The sequence below is a fragment of the Festucalex cinctus genome, chromosome 11 (assembly GCF_051991245.1).
Source record: "Festucalex cinctus isolate MCC-2025b chromosome 11, RoL_Fcin_1.0, whole genome shotgun sequence".
NCBI lineage: Eukaryota > Metazoa > Chordata > Actinopteri > Syngnathiformes > Syngnathidae > Festucalex > Festucalex cinctus.
The window spans coordinates 19,756,722-19,770,138 of record NC_135421.1 but is presented as its reverse complement, the minus strand read 5'-3'; the positions used below and the strand labels follow the sequence as shown (position 1 = coordinate 19,770,138).

The 13,417-nt window shown below is 38.1% G+C and overlaps 1 protein-coding gene across 5 annotated transcripts in view; it reads right to left on the bottom strand.

The window, feature by feature from the left end:
- Positions 1-13,417, bottom strand: part of sema5ba (sema domain, seven thrombospondin repeats (type 1 and type 1-like), transmembrane domain (TM) and short cytoplasmic domain, (semaphorin) 5Ba) — a 100,454-nt gene that overhangs the window by 76,637 nt on the left and 10,400 nt on the right. For 3 of the 5 annotated variants that reach the window (XM_077536478.1, XM_077536480.1, XM_077536482.1), the window contains exon 2: positions 7,921-8,015. The exons of 1 other annotated variant lie outside the window; for it this stretch is intronic. Coding sequence is in view for 1 of the 4 variants with exons in the window: in XM_077536483.1 (XP_077392609.1) it covers positions 4,631-4,754 (124 nt within the window). In the remaining 3 variants the exon portion in view is untranslated. Of the gene's footprint in view, positions 1-4,630; positions 4,755-7,920; positions 8,016-13,417 lie in introns of those variants that run through there. One more of the 5 variants, XM_077536483.1, reaches the window with a different exon arrangement.

The following is a 13,417-nucleotide window of genomic DNA, read 5'->3' as shown; positions in this document are numbered from 1 at the left end:
CGGACGGCGTGTCGGGTTGGCGACATGCCATCGATCTCCCTCGCGCACAAACAGCTGATTAGGGAGCCGGGGGTGGGGGGACTAGGTTGGCAATGGCGAGGGGGTGAACAGGACCGGGAAAAGGAAGCACAAATCCATCTTATTGGATTTTAGCGGCAGGCATTCATCATTCGACCGCTGCCACGGGATTGGCTGCACAAGTTTAATAAAAGCTTGTTGGACAACTACACACGCATACACAGTACACACAAACATAAAGACGCACTGACATACACACAGAGACAAATACACACACACATCATGGTTCCTTTGCGCTAACACCGGTGAGTCACTTTAGCAGACGGATTCATTTTGTTGTGCTGGTGTAAAATAAGAGTGGGCCAAAAAGACGTCCGCAGAGACGTCTGTCACTACTCGCCTCACAAACCAACTTTGACAGAACCTACTAATTGGACCAGAACTAGTACTGGTTTCTCAACAGTTCAAAAACACAGGGTCATCTTGAATCACAGCTGAACTTCACACAGTCCACATCTACAGTTCATCTGAACTGGACCGGAATGAGTAGAGTCCACACAGTCTTTCTTTGAACTTAAGTACCATATAACTCATCTACTGGACCTTCTTATTGGACCAGAACTACCAGACTCCACATATAAATCCAACTGGACATGACTACCTAGTCCACAATTTATCCAAAACTGACCAATTTGCGGTCTATAGGCTACTAATCTATCATCCAAGGTAGTGTACATTAGTAGTTCTCAAATGTTTCACACCTAAAAACGCCTTTAAAAAATACTGTGTTCTCTCCTGATCCCACGTTTGAAGATACTTGCTGAAAAGATATACTACAAAGATTAAGAACTACAAAGCACTGGAATATGAAGCGTTAAACTGTTTTTAACTGACAGTTTTAAAGCATCTGTACTGATAACAGAAGAAGCTAGGTAGCAGGATTTCTGTTTACATCCACAACTTACAAACGGAAGTGAAACAGCAACTTGGATTAGCTGTTGTCACGCATGTTTCCTTTCAACCATGTTTGATCGAGTAAATACGGACAAAGCGTCGTGATGGACCTGGAATCTATCCCAATCATTTAATGGCCAGCCCTAACTTGGCCCATTTTTACCACTACAGTGTGCAGTTAGCTAGCTAGCGAGCGAGCCAGCCTAGCCTTCTGCCCATCCATCGGCCAAGAGGAGCCCAGTAAGCCTATTAGCTTGAGAGCTAGCTGGTAATTAGCACCGATATGATATAATTCTGCCACGTTTTAAGTGGATATATTTTTGTGGCTCAAACATGTAGGGAGAAAAAAAATATACTTGTCTAAGTAGCTAGTCCAGGTATAACCTAGCATCAAATGACAAAATGCAGTCAATATCATAAAATGTTCCATTTGATAAACTCCTAATGAGGAGAACACGGTGTCACAAACAAAAGCAAGACTGTGAAGCTTGACGCCGCTAATCTGCTATCATAATGATTATCATTATGATTCATATGTAATTAAATCCAGTGTGATGTCACTGAATAAAAACCCAAAACGGCTCTGAGCCATGTTTAATTGCTTTGTGGTCTCGCAACACAATCACCGGTTACCCGTCACGCCGGTGACTTTACCCGCTGAAAATAACAACAAAAACAAGACAAAATGACAAGTGTCATAACAATCTGTTCTTCGTGGTAAATGCCATGAAGCCCGGCAGGAAATGGAAGATTCCTCCTAAGATCTCATTAGCAGTCGCACAATGCGGCAGAGAAGAAATAAGATTGAAAGTTGAAAAAAAAACCTCCACCCTGAAAGCTCCCTTTGATTAATACTGCATAGAAATGCCATTGGATAAAATAAAGGAGGTCATTCCGGAGCGGGACAGTAATCCGGTTGGCTGCTGAATGCTAATGTCGACATGAGGTGTCAATCGGAGAAGAATTTCAACAGCCTCCTTTTAGCTAAAACATCTTTTTGGATTAAGACGAAAGAAGACATGAACTGGACAACTCAACTAAACTCAACTTTATTTATAAAGCACTTTGAATACATGAGTCAACTGGAGATGTTTAAAGGAGGACTGGCTGACTCCAATATAAAGTTCATTACAGTAGTCTAGTTGGAATGTAATAAAGGGATGGATTCCGGGTTCTATGTACCGCAATCTTGTGCCGATCCAATTTAAAATCTGTCAAAGTCAACAAGGTAGAACCAAACACTGTCACTTCAGTTTTCTTTCCTTTAGGATTTAAAAACTGCCAAGGTCATCCATTTTTTCTTTTATGACTTCAAGAGATAATAAAAAGCAGTTTTGCTGAGAAACCACCTTTCTTCCTTAAAGGCTCATAAATTTCACTGTCATCAGCATAACAGTGAAAAGAAAACTCACTTTCTCAGGATACAACCAAGAGGCAGCAAAAATAAGAAGAGCAGCGGCCCCAAATTTAAGCCCTGTGGAACGCCATACAATAAGGCGGTGGACCTGAGCAGGACTGAGAACTACCAAGGCTCACACACATATTTGTGTAATTTTTGTCCAACATTTCTATTTTAATATTTGTGTTTATTATTTGTGCAATACTTGAGTATTTTAATATTCTAGCTTTTTAAATTGAGTATTTTGTTTTAAATAATATAAAAAATAATGTTTTTTGTTCTTTTGTTCAATATTTTTGCAATTTACTACTAATTTATTTCTTCAAATTTTGCTGTAACTTTAAAAAAAAAATTATGCAACTGTTATATTGTTGTAAATTATTGTTTAATATTTTGAACTTTTTTTTATTGAGTATTTGTGTATTTAATTTTAGTCCAATATTTACATGTCTTTATAATATTTGAGTATCTTCAGCAAAATTATTTGCGGTCTAAATTTGATGCCAAATATTTTTGAACTTGTGTCATAAAAGTATTTTCATGAAATATAATTGTCCAAATGTTTGTGCATTTTTGTTTCGGTGCTACATTTTACAGTTTTACCAATCTTTTTCAGTTTTTTTTGCCTAAGAATTGTGCATTTTTGTGTAATATTCTTGTCATTTAAACATAAAAAGAAAGCGATTATAACCCTATGTTAACAGTCAAGGATTTTTTAGTGCTAAAGCTAATGTTAACACTATTGTCCGATGTTGCATGAATATGATATCACTTTCTGAGACGAACTCTTCGAAATGATTGCGTTAAATTCCTAAAAGGTGTCGCGATGCATCTCGAATCCATCGAGACGGCCTCTACGTGATTGTCCTTCAGCCATCGAATCGCCTTTGATTTTTTTTTTTTTTTGTGTCTGGCAAACATCTTTGTAATGAAAATGGATATTGCAGCGGACCCAGGGAGGAGGAGGAGGTCCAAATCAAACCTTTTGTTCCCCTGAAATGAAAAAAAAAAAAGAAAAGAAAAATGGGGAAGAGGCATGAAAGGGAACTGATTGATTATGTGCGAAAGAGAAGAACAAAAACACACAGGGGGGAAAAAGCGCCGGTGTCCTTTACTTTCACGCGAGTCCTTGTTTCCTCTTTTGATGCGACTGCTGATTTATTTTGACAGACGCCTCATTGACTTCCTGCGTAGGAACGCCTCTGACGGCGTCGAGGGGGAAATCAAAAAAGGGGGATAAAAAGGACAATTAAAACAGCCGTCATGTGACCCTCACAGCAACAATAAAACAACTCTAAAATAACTTATTGTCATGTTGGATGACTTTTGTTCAAACTTACAAAGTCCACTTTCTATGCATTCAATCTTGCTCATTGATGCGTCTTAGTTATAGTTTACCGTTTGTATTATTTTTTTCAAAAGCTTTTTATTGGGAGCAACAAAGATTTTAATTTTTTAATTTTTTTGAGGGCGATACGATTCCAAATTTGGAGGAATAAAATTCTATGTATCACAGGCAGAACATTTGACTGTTTTACAATACTTTGTCGTTTAATATTTGTTTAGCTTTACAGCAAGTGAAAAATCTGACAATTTTTTTTCCCCATATTTTTTTGGTTGGGGGTTGAATGTCATATGTGTAATGAGTGAAAGTGTACAAAAAAATACAAATGACGGGAAAAGATAAAAAATCACTACTTACTATTACTGCATTTATTCTATTTTTTTTCTAATATTGAAGGCATTTCCTCTTATATCTTGGTGCTGTTTTCCTAATATTGGAGTATATTTTTTTCCAATATTAATATATTTGATTTGTGTTGTTTTATTTCATGTTATTCTCATTTTTCATCTTTCTTTTACTAATATCAACTTTTTTTTTAATCTAGAAAAAAAAAGTTTTTTGAAATAATATTCACACATTATAGACATATCACACATTTTTTTTCAGTAGATCTGAGTTCATTAAAAATGTCTATTGAAAATAATCATTGCGTATAAGACAACAACAGACTTCAACATAACTCACAAGAATTCATTTCAGAGAGTAAAAGCCAACACAATATGATATTTTCTAGCATGTTAGCACACTTCAAAATGTACCCAGCTGAAACATGGACGCTTCAAATTAAATTCTAGACAAACTGAACTTACCCTTCTGGTCTCAGTGTGACCATTTGGTCTGGCTTTATAAATAGAAAACAGGCGCTAATTGCTAACCGCTAAGCCACGCGGACAAATAATTACACAGCCAATCACCAGCAACAATAAAATGGTCCTCAGGTTCAAATCTTTTCTCGTGAGTCGGGCTAATGCTAACGCATTGCGCTAATGCTAACACGCTAGCTTCGCCTAGCGTCAACCTGACTAAAATGTCACCCATGTCGGCATATAAAGGAACGGTGGCGACGGGGTTCCGAGAAGCTCTGGAGGAGGCGGCTAATCATTAGCCAGTTAGCCTCCCGGAATCCAGGCAGCTCGGACGCAGTTTCCAAAGATCAGCGAGCGATTTATAGCCAGCGGGCCCCCCTTACGTCTCCCCTCACACAAAGGCCGCCAGCCCCACTTGAGCTGAGCGATGGAGTTCATAAAAGCCAAAAAAAATAAAAAGTCATTAAAAAATTCCAGTGGGGAAAACAAATGAGCAGGAGGACATCAATCACGGGCGTATAAAAAGTGGGAACTTGATGAGATGAGAAAGAAAAGAAGACACTGAGCAGTGAGCACACACAAACACAGCAGGTATGAGGAAATAAAACGTGGAGAAATGCAGCCTGCTGGTGAACAAGTGGACATCAAGTCAAACAATGTTGTTTAAATAAAGTCTACACAAAGTAGGCGAAGTCTACGAGAAGTCCTCATGAAAGTCTAAATGAAATACAGAAAGTCTCCATAAAGTCATTCAAGTCAACACGGAGGCTAAAAGTAGTCTATGAAATCTTTCAAGATTACATGAAGTGTAAATGAAGTCCGCATAAAGCCTAAATAGAAGTCTGCAAGTCCACATGAAGTTTAAAAATGAAGTCTACAAAATGAAGTCTTCATGAAGTCTACATAAAGTTATTTTAAAAAGTTCACGTCATTTTGTGAACTCAAAATTAAGTCAATATGAAGTCTACAAGTCCACACGCAGCCTACATGAACTCAAAATGAGCTTTATGAAGTCCCCATGAAGTGTAAAGGAAGTTAAAATGAAATCTACAATAAACTTAAAAAAAAGAATCTACATGAAAAATGTAATGAACTCAAAATGATGTCTCATAAAAGCTTGGACGAAGTGTAAATGAAGTCAAGACAAAGTCTGTAATAAGTCCACGTGTGGACTTATAAGTCCACTCAAAATTAAGTCCATGTCCAACCCACATGAAATCTTTGAAGTCTAAATGAAGTCTACAAGAAGTCCTCACCAAGTACAAATGAAGTCTACATTTGTGTACTCAAAATGAAGTCTACAAGAAGTTCTCAGGAAGTTCAAATGAAGTCTACATTTATGAACTCAAAATGATGTCTAAATGAAGCCTGAATAAAAGCTTCTACAAAGTGTAAATGAAGTCAAGACGAAGTCTGTAAGAAGTCCGCGTGCGGTACCTGTGAACTCGAAATTAAGTCCATATCCAGACCACATGAAATCTTTTTGAAGTCAAAATGAAGCCTACAAGAAGTCCTCACGAAGTACAAATGAAGTCTACATTTATGAACTCAAAATGAAGTCTACAAGAAGTCCTCATGAAGTACAAATGAAGTCTGCATTTATGAACTCAAAATGAAGTCTACAAGAAGTCCTCATGAAGTACAAATGACGTTTACATTTATGAACTCTAAATGAAGTCCATAAGAAGTCCATGAAGTGTAAATTATGGATACACTAGCTCTGTCAAGTCTACCTGAAGTCTAAACGAATGATAAAGTCAACATGAAATCTAAATGAAGTCAACAGGAAGTCTGAATGAAGGCTACATGAAAGCTTTATTAAGTGAAGTCTATATGAAGTTGATTAAGAAGTCCACTTGCAGTCTATAGGAACCTAAAATTAAGTCTCAATGAAGACAACATGAAGTCCCCATGAAGTCTAAAATGAAGTCCATAAGAAGTCCTTATGAAGTCAAAAAAGTTGGCAAAGTCCAGCTGAAGTCTAACTGAAGTCTAATGGACATGACGAAGTCCAGGAAGGCGGTCTGGACAGAGCCAAACGATGACATCATCATCATCATCATCATCATCCCGCATGTGTTGCTCACACAGGGGGGGGACCCTCTTGGCGAGCGAAGCCCCCTACCCCCGCTGAGAAGTGAAGGCCCCAAGTGTGAGGCTGTCCAAGGATGTGCCCGTCTTTGTGCGCTGAATGCTCCCACCTTGTAAAGGCGCACTAATGCAGCGTGGCCGTGCCACAATGGCGGCGTGCTCGTTTGCCAGGGAGAATGAAGAGCAAGCCCCCCCCCCCCCCAAAACCACCCCCCGCCTACCCGTACCCCAGATTGCCTGTGAAAAGAACTTGTTTTCTTCCGGCACATTCTTAGCATCCTCAACTAAATATCAGCAAACAAGGCTTGGGGGGCCTTGGCGGAGGTAACAACAACAACATGTCCGCTGGAGAGCCTCCAGAGGGTCCTCATCCTGCTCGAGGATGCCACCATAATTCAAATACATTTATAAAAATACAGTAAATGTTAAAAAAAAAAAAAAAAAAAAAAGTGGGGGGAATAATATTACGAGATAGATAAGGCATATCAATTTAAGAAATAAATAGAATATTTTGTGGGATTAAACACTGTTGAGAAATTATTATTTTTTTATTTTTTTTTTAGAAAAATTGTCTGAATTTTTCATTTTAGAAAATTTGCAATAGAACAAAAAATAAAGTGACATTTTCTGGGGCTAAAAAAAAAGTTGTAGGATTTTGAGAGAATTAGTATTTTTCCTAGGAAAATGTGTCACCTTTTTTTTATGTTGTAATTACACAATTTTTCAAAATTTTGAGATTTTTTTTTTTTTTTTAAGATTTTATTTTATTTTTTTAAGGAAAGCAGTCTTAGTCATTATGGATTTTTTCATTTTGAGAAAACTATTTTTTTAGTCTTATGAAAATACTGTATAAATATAAATAAGTATGTCTATGAAAAACAAAATCAGATTTTTTTTTTCAAATTGAACTAAAAAAAAAAAAAGTTTAATAAATATATACCGGTATTGTTTAGAAAACAAGTAATGTAATTTTGTAATAAATTCATTATTTTTTTGAGCGGAAGCTTTGATAAAATGTCAAAAAATATATTTTCTAGAAAACAAGTCCGAACTTAGAGAAATTGTTCTGTATTTTGTGAGAAAAGTATAAACAAGGCTGAACAATTACTCCAATTCATTTGCCTTTAACCTAACACATACCCATCAGGCACTTTGCACACCAAACACGAGCGGGTTTTTATTTTTCAGGCTCCGGTGAGAAATTCCAGGCCAAAGCGAGGGGGGAAACGTGGAATTGTTGGAATTTGTCAGCGCAGAGAAAGCACAAAAAGAAGGCAGAAAGTGAGGAAACGAAAGCAGCTACTCACCGACTTAGCATCACTGGGGCGCAGGTAGGGGAGGGGGGGCAGGCGGGGGTCCGAGGGGGGACGGGTGGGCGGTTCTCCGCCTTTTCACAGCGATCCTGGGAGAGGCGATAGTGAGAAGGAGGAGGGCTGAGTCTTTCATTCAGGACCCGCTCATGAACACGGCAAAGTCCCACACTGGAGCTCCCATAAACAAACCCGCAACTTTGCAATGGAGCTTGGTTGGGTGGGGGGAGGTCAGGAATGTGTGAGTGTGTGTGTATATACCATAAAAGTTCATCAGAGTTCAAGCACGTTGGAGGCCGTATAGTTAATCAACAGTAGAGAAATTACAGTCGGGGACGTGTGCGCTTGCTAGCTTAGCTTAGCACTTTATTGAAAGCGATCCGACTAATTGGAACAAATAGCGGTAGTCGGTTACCGCGACAACCTGAACAAGAAGCTCAGACTCGCCATCGAGTAAAAATAGACGGGAATGAGGGGGTGGCTGCTTTATGTAAAACACCCCCAATTGACATACCTACGTTTATATAATGCATCTTGCTTGGGCTTTTCAAACTTTTGACTAGAATAAGTACCTAGCGCTCCAAGTAGCATCATTGTGAGCAACATTAAACGGGAAGTCAAAACAAACATTTTCTTTACAAATCATTCCTACTAGTCTAAACTCAGCATTCTGATGAATATTGCATTTTTGGAATTTGAATCAAGCAGCAAAATCCATGTGTTTAGATCCATGTCAGGGGGTGGCCATTTTGCTGTCGCCTGAAAATGGCATCACAGTGCCAGGCAGGCTCAGGTTGTGACCAATCCCGGCTCACCTGTTTTCTGGGTTTGGTCACAAGCTGATTCCTTAAGTTTTTCCTTTTTTTTTTTTTTACTGCTTTTGAGAAGAAAAAAAACCATTTAAATCTTATCATAGAATAGTTGTGTATTTTGGAGCTAACATTTTTTCAAAGGAAAAAATTATTTGAGATTTTTTTTTAAACAGTTTATCATTAACATAAAAATTATGTTTTGCTCTTTTTTTTCCAAAAAGTTATATTTGGTTAGCTTTTTTTGTAATTGTAATTCAGTGGATTCAGTGTAATTGTAAATCAGTGGACACCTACATACCTCCAGTAGCCTAAAAAAAAACTAAATAAAAAAAAAAAAAAAAAAAGATAAGGGGGGGGGGGTGGTCGATGAAATTCTTATCACAAAAGAAATTCTCTCAATATTTCAACAACATACTGTATATAAATAAAATATATTCAAATATAAAAAATATACATGTCGAACATATCCAGATGAAAGCGATATGGATGAACATCGTACATCGATGATGTCCACCAAGTGTTTCACTTGGATTATTTATTGAGTTGGGAATGCAACCGAAGTGGTGGGAAAAGTTCCGACACCCTTACTTGAACCCCCCACCCCCCCACCCCCCCACCCCAAACAACATAACACACCCCCCCCCCCCCCCCACACACACACACACACACACACACACACACGCACACCAACGCTGTCCCAATACCAAATTGACCCCTCCCCCACTGCTACCATTATCTTCATTATCACACTTATTCACTGCATCAAGTCAGGAGGAAGAATTCCCATAAAGCTCTTAGTGGGATACCCCTACATTTCTGATTGCATATGCATACACAAACACACTCATTCAAAATCAGTAGTGTTCTTGCCTAGCGCATGAAAGAGTTAAAAATGCGAGCAACATCTATCAATCAAAAATCAAATAATTGACAAAAAATAGCACTTAACAGATCAGCAATTGTCCCAATTTAATTCAATCTAGTCAAATACTCATTGCTAGTTTTAGTACTAATTTTAAAAGCATTTTTTAAGAGTTAAAAATTTGAATAAGAAATATTTGAAAACATTTAAAAAGAATTTAACTCATAATAAGACTTTTTCTATTGTTTTTGAAATTACAAAAATAATTCCGCTTTGAAAAGCTCCAACTATATAGGCATACGCCATTGTCTCCTTATTGTTTTGCTTTGCCTGATACATTCGCACCAACACCTCCTCCTCGTACCTCCTCCTCCTCCGCTCTCCATCACAATATTTGACGTCTGTTTATCCGCTGGATCAACTTTGAACCCCGTCTCCCATTTTCCCTTATCTCATCACATTCATGTGTTATGGCAGCAGTGCTGACAAATGAGAGACCGTATAATAGAAACACACGTCACGAGGTGTTATTTTCGTGAACGTAGGATTTCCTCGCAAGATGACTTCACTCAAGCACAACGCTCTTATCTGATGGGACTGCCACGAAACAGACACTCCGCACAAAATAAGCAGCAGAAGATTTTATTTTGACAAAAATCTCCAAATTGGATATACTGAGCACCCGACCACCCTTTTTTAATTTTAATAATGAATTGCAAAGTTTAGATAACAATTTTTTGGAAGGGGGTTGGGGGTGGGGGGTGTGGGGGGGGGGCTACTTCCCTAAATTGAAGGTTGTGAAAAACTTGATTTCTTTTTACATTAATACTATTAATTGAGAGTAATTAATTGGTGTATTTTCCCCCCTTTTTTTATTTTAAGAAGCAGCCTCTTATGAAAAATGTTCTATTCATAATATCATAAGCTTTTTTTTTTAGGACAAACATGAATGGGCATATACTTTTGAGACTTTTTTTCCCAAGAACATTTTTTGGTTGAAAAAGTAAACACAAAAGTGCATATTTCATGGTATATTTCTAGAAAAAAAAAGTGAAGAAAAAATGTTTTGTGTGTGTGTGTGTGTGTGTTTTTAAAGAAAAATGTAGTTATTTCATGAAAATGGCCAAACTTTACATAAACATCTCTATTTTCTAGAATTAAGTTTTTCGAGGGAAAATATTTTTCAAGAAGAGAAAATTGTTCATACTGTTTATTGGGGCAAAACTACCAATGTTGTGACATTTTCTGTAATTATTTTGGGGGGGAATGTTTTTTTGTTTTTGTTTGTTTTTTAATAGGCATAGTTTAAGAAAAGCGCACACATTTTACAACATTGATAATATTTTTGAGGGGTCAAAAATAATGTTTTACTTGTTACACAACAGTTAGGAATTCTTGGGACAGTGATGAAAAAGAAAATATTCCCAGGCAACAGTTAAGAATGTTAAAAAAAGAACAAATGATGTCCTATGGGGATAGTGTAAAAGTCTCTTGTACCTTTTTAGCATCTTTTGTGCATTTAGTGGGCCAACAAACAAGCAAACAGTGATGTTGTACTTCAACGGCAGCGACATCAAAGGCGCTCGACTGAGACTAAATCCGAAGGAAAGGAAACAATGAGCTGCCGCAGCGGAACTCCAGTCTGGTAATCCTGAAACCTCTGTGAGAACATCCGTTGTCCGTCAGTCAGTCTGGCGTTATCTCCACCACCAGCAGAACGGCCACAGTCACAACATTCAGATAAACCACTTTTACGATCATCAAAGACACGATGTATCACTTTCATGCTAAAATCAAAGGCGATATGTGAAAACTTGGTGATCATGTGTAGCAGTCCATTTACCATTTATAAGTTTGTCCCCAAAAGGGCCCTATTTTTGTCTTTTCTGTCGATCTTTTTACGTTGTCAGTCACTCACAAAAACAAATTATTCTACAGCTTCTAACGTGAACTGTTAAGAGAAACAAAACGCCACGCTCAAGTGGCCACTCCAGGGCACAGATATTCCATGTCGATACTCTATTGAGCGACTAACATGCCGCATTTAAAGGGAAAGACAATAGCCGCTTTGATTGAAGTCAGCTGTGACCACCCCACAGCGGCGCAGACCTCCCTCTCTCAGTTACGCCAGCCTGCGCTCGTCTGGTCTAACAAAAAAAAAAAAAAAAAAAGAGCCCAAGGTGTGCATTTGCAGCTCATCAAAGACACGACGACACACGCAAACGTTTATGTTGCTTTTAGTGACGCTATGAAACATACAGGACACAAACAGACTGAAATGTGCGTCATAAATACAGCTGTCATAATCCAAACATAAGTACTGTATAAGTGCAATTATATTGCATATATATATCGTATATCTTATCTAGTGGGCGACGTGCACGCAGGCTGCGTTTGCTCAGAATTTGGCTCACGTTCACGGGCTCATCAGCTAAAAGGATCGATGGGGTCTTTGATGAGACAGGATTTGAGGCTGATGATTATTGATGAGCTGCGTCAGTTCGCCGTCTAGCGTAGACAGATGGACATTGGACTTCTTACAGCACCGCAACATCACAAACATGCGGGGAAAGCAGTAATTTTGAAGAGACTGTAACCAAAAACACATCACCACAGTGGATCATTTTATTTATTTTTTAGCATTTTGTTTTTTTGACATCTTAATAGGGTATTCAAAGACATATCAAAGACAAGCTTTGTTGTCAAACTAAGACATAATGTGTCACTCATAGATTGTGCATTTGCTCATCAGAGACTTACAAATACTTTTATTGATCATCAATGACAATATTTGCTGTTTATCAAAGAGACCATGCATGTTGGTGGTCATCAATGACAAGTTGTGTACATTTGTTGCTAATAAATATTGTAATTCTAAAAATACATTACATGTATCCATCTCTGTTGCTCATCAAAGACAATTGAGTGTCATGTCATTAATCAAAGACAGTTGCTTATTGAAGGCAAGATGAGTAGCTGTTTTGCTCATCAAAGACAATAGAAATTCAATGCTGGTCAAAGATGTACATCAAAGAGAGGATGTGTAAGATTCCATCCATTTATGCGGTCACTGAAGACAACGTGCAAGTTTGCCACTCAAAAACCTACCGAGTAATCTTTTCAAAGAGAGCAACACTTGGTTTCACTTGTTGAGCTGAAAGCTCTCTAGTGCCGATTTGACCCTGTCAGCAACGGGAGCGCATAAAAAGCAAATTGATTGAATCTTCCTGAAACAAACATAAAAAAGTCATCCAAGCTGCATTAAAAAAAGAAGCAGAGTGAGCACCGTAATATCGTATGCACTTGGCAGGACATTGAACGTCTCGTGCTGAGTGGAAGCTTTTAATGGCCTTCTTTTTTTTCTGCACATCACAGCTCAAATCCTCCATCTGTGTTTTACACACACATACACACGCATTCGCACACTCACCCCCGACCGTGTGGTCAAGTGGAGGCGAGGCAGGCCGCCATGTTGGACGAGGGCCAAGTCGGTGCACTGCACAGAGATCTTATTTTGCTTTTCTTGATGGAATTTGACTTCCACAGAGCTCCGTGTCGCTCATCAAAGACACAATGTGTAACTTAACCGTTACAACGAAAGACCAGACGTTCAACTCATCAGGACAACTAACTTTGTTAAAATCGTATGCATGATTTGTAAGTGTTGCTCCTCAAAGATGTTGAGTAACTTTGTTGTTAAAGTCAAAGACGAAAGGTGTAACTTTCTAGCTAATCAAAGAGAAGCTACAGACCTTTTTGTTTAAAGTCAAACAGGATGTGGAACCTGTTATGAAAAAATTTGGTAGCTCATCAAACTCAT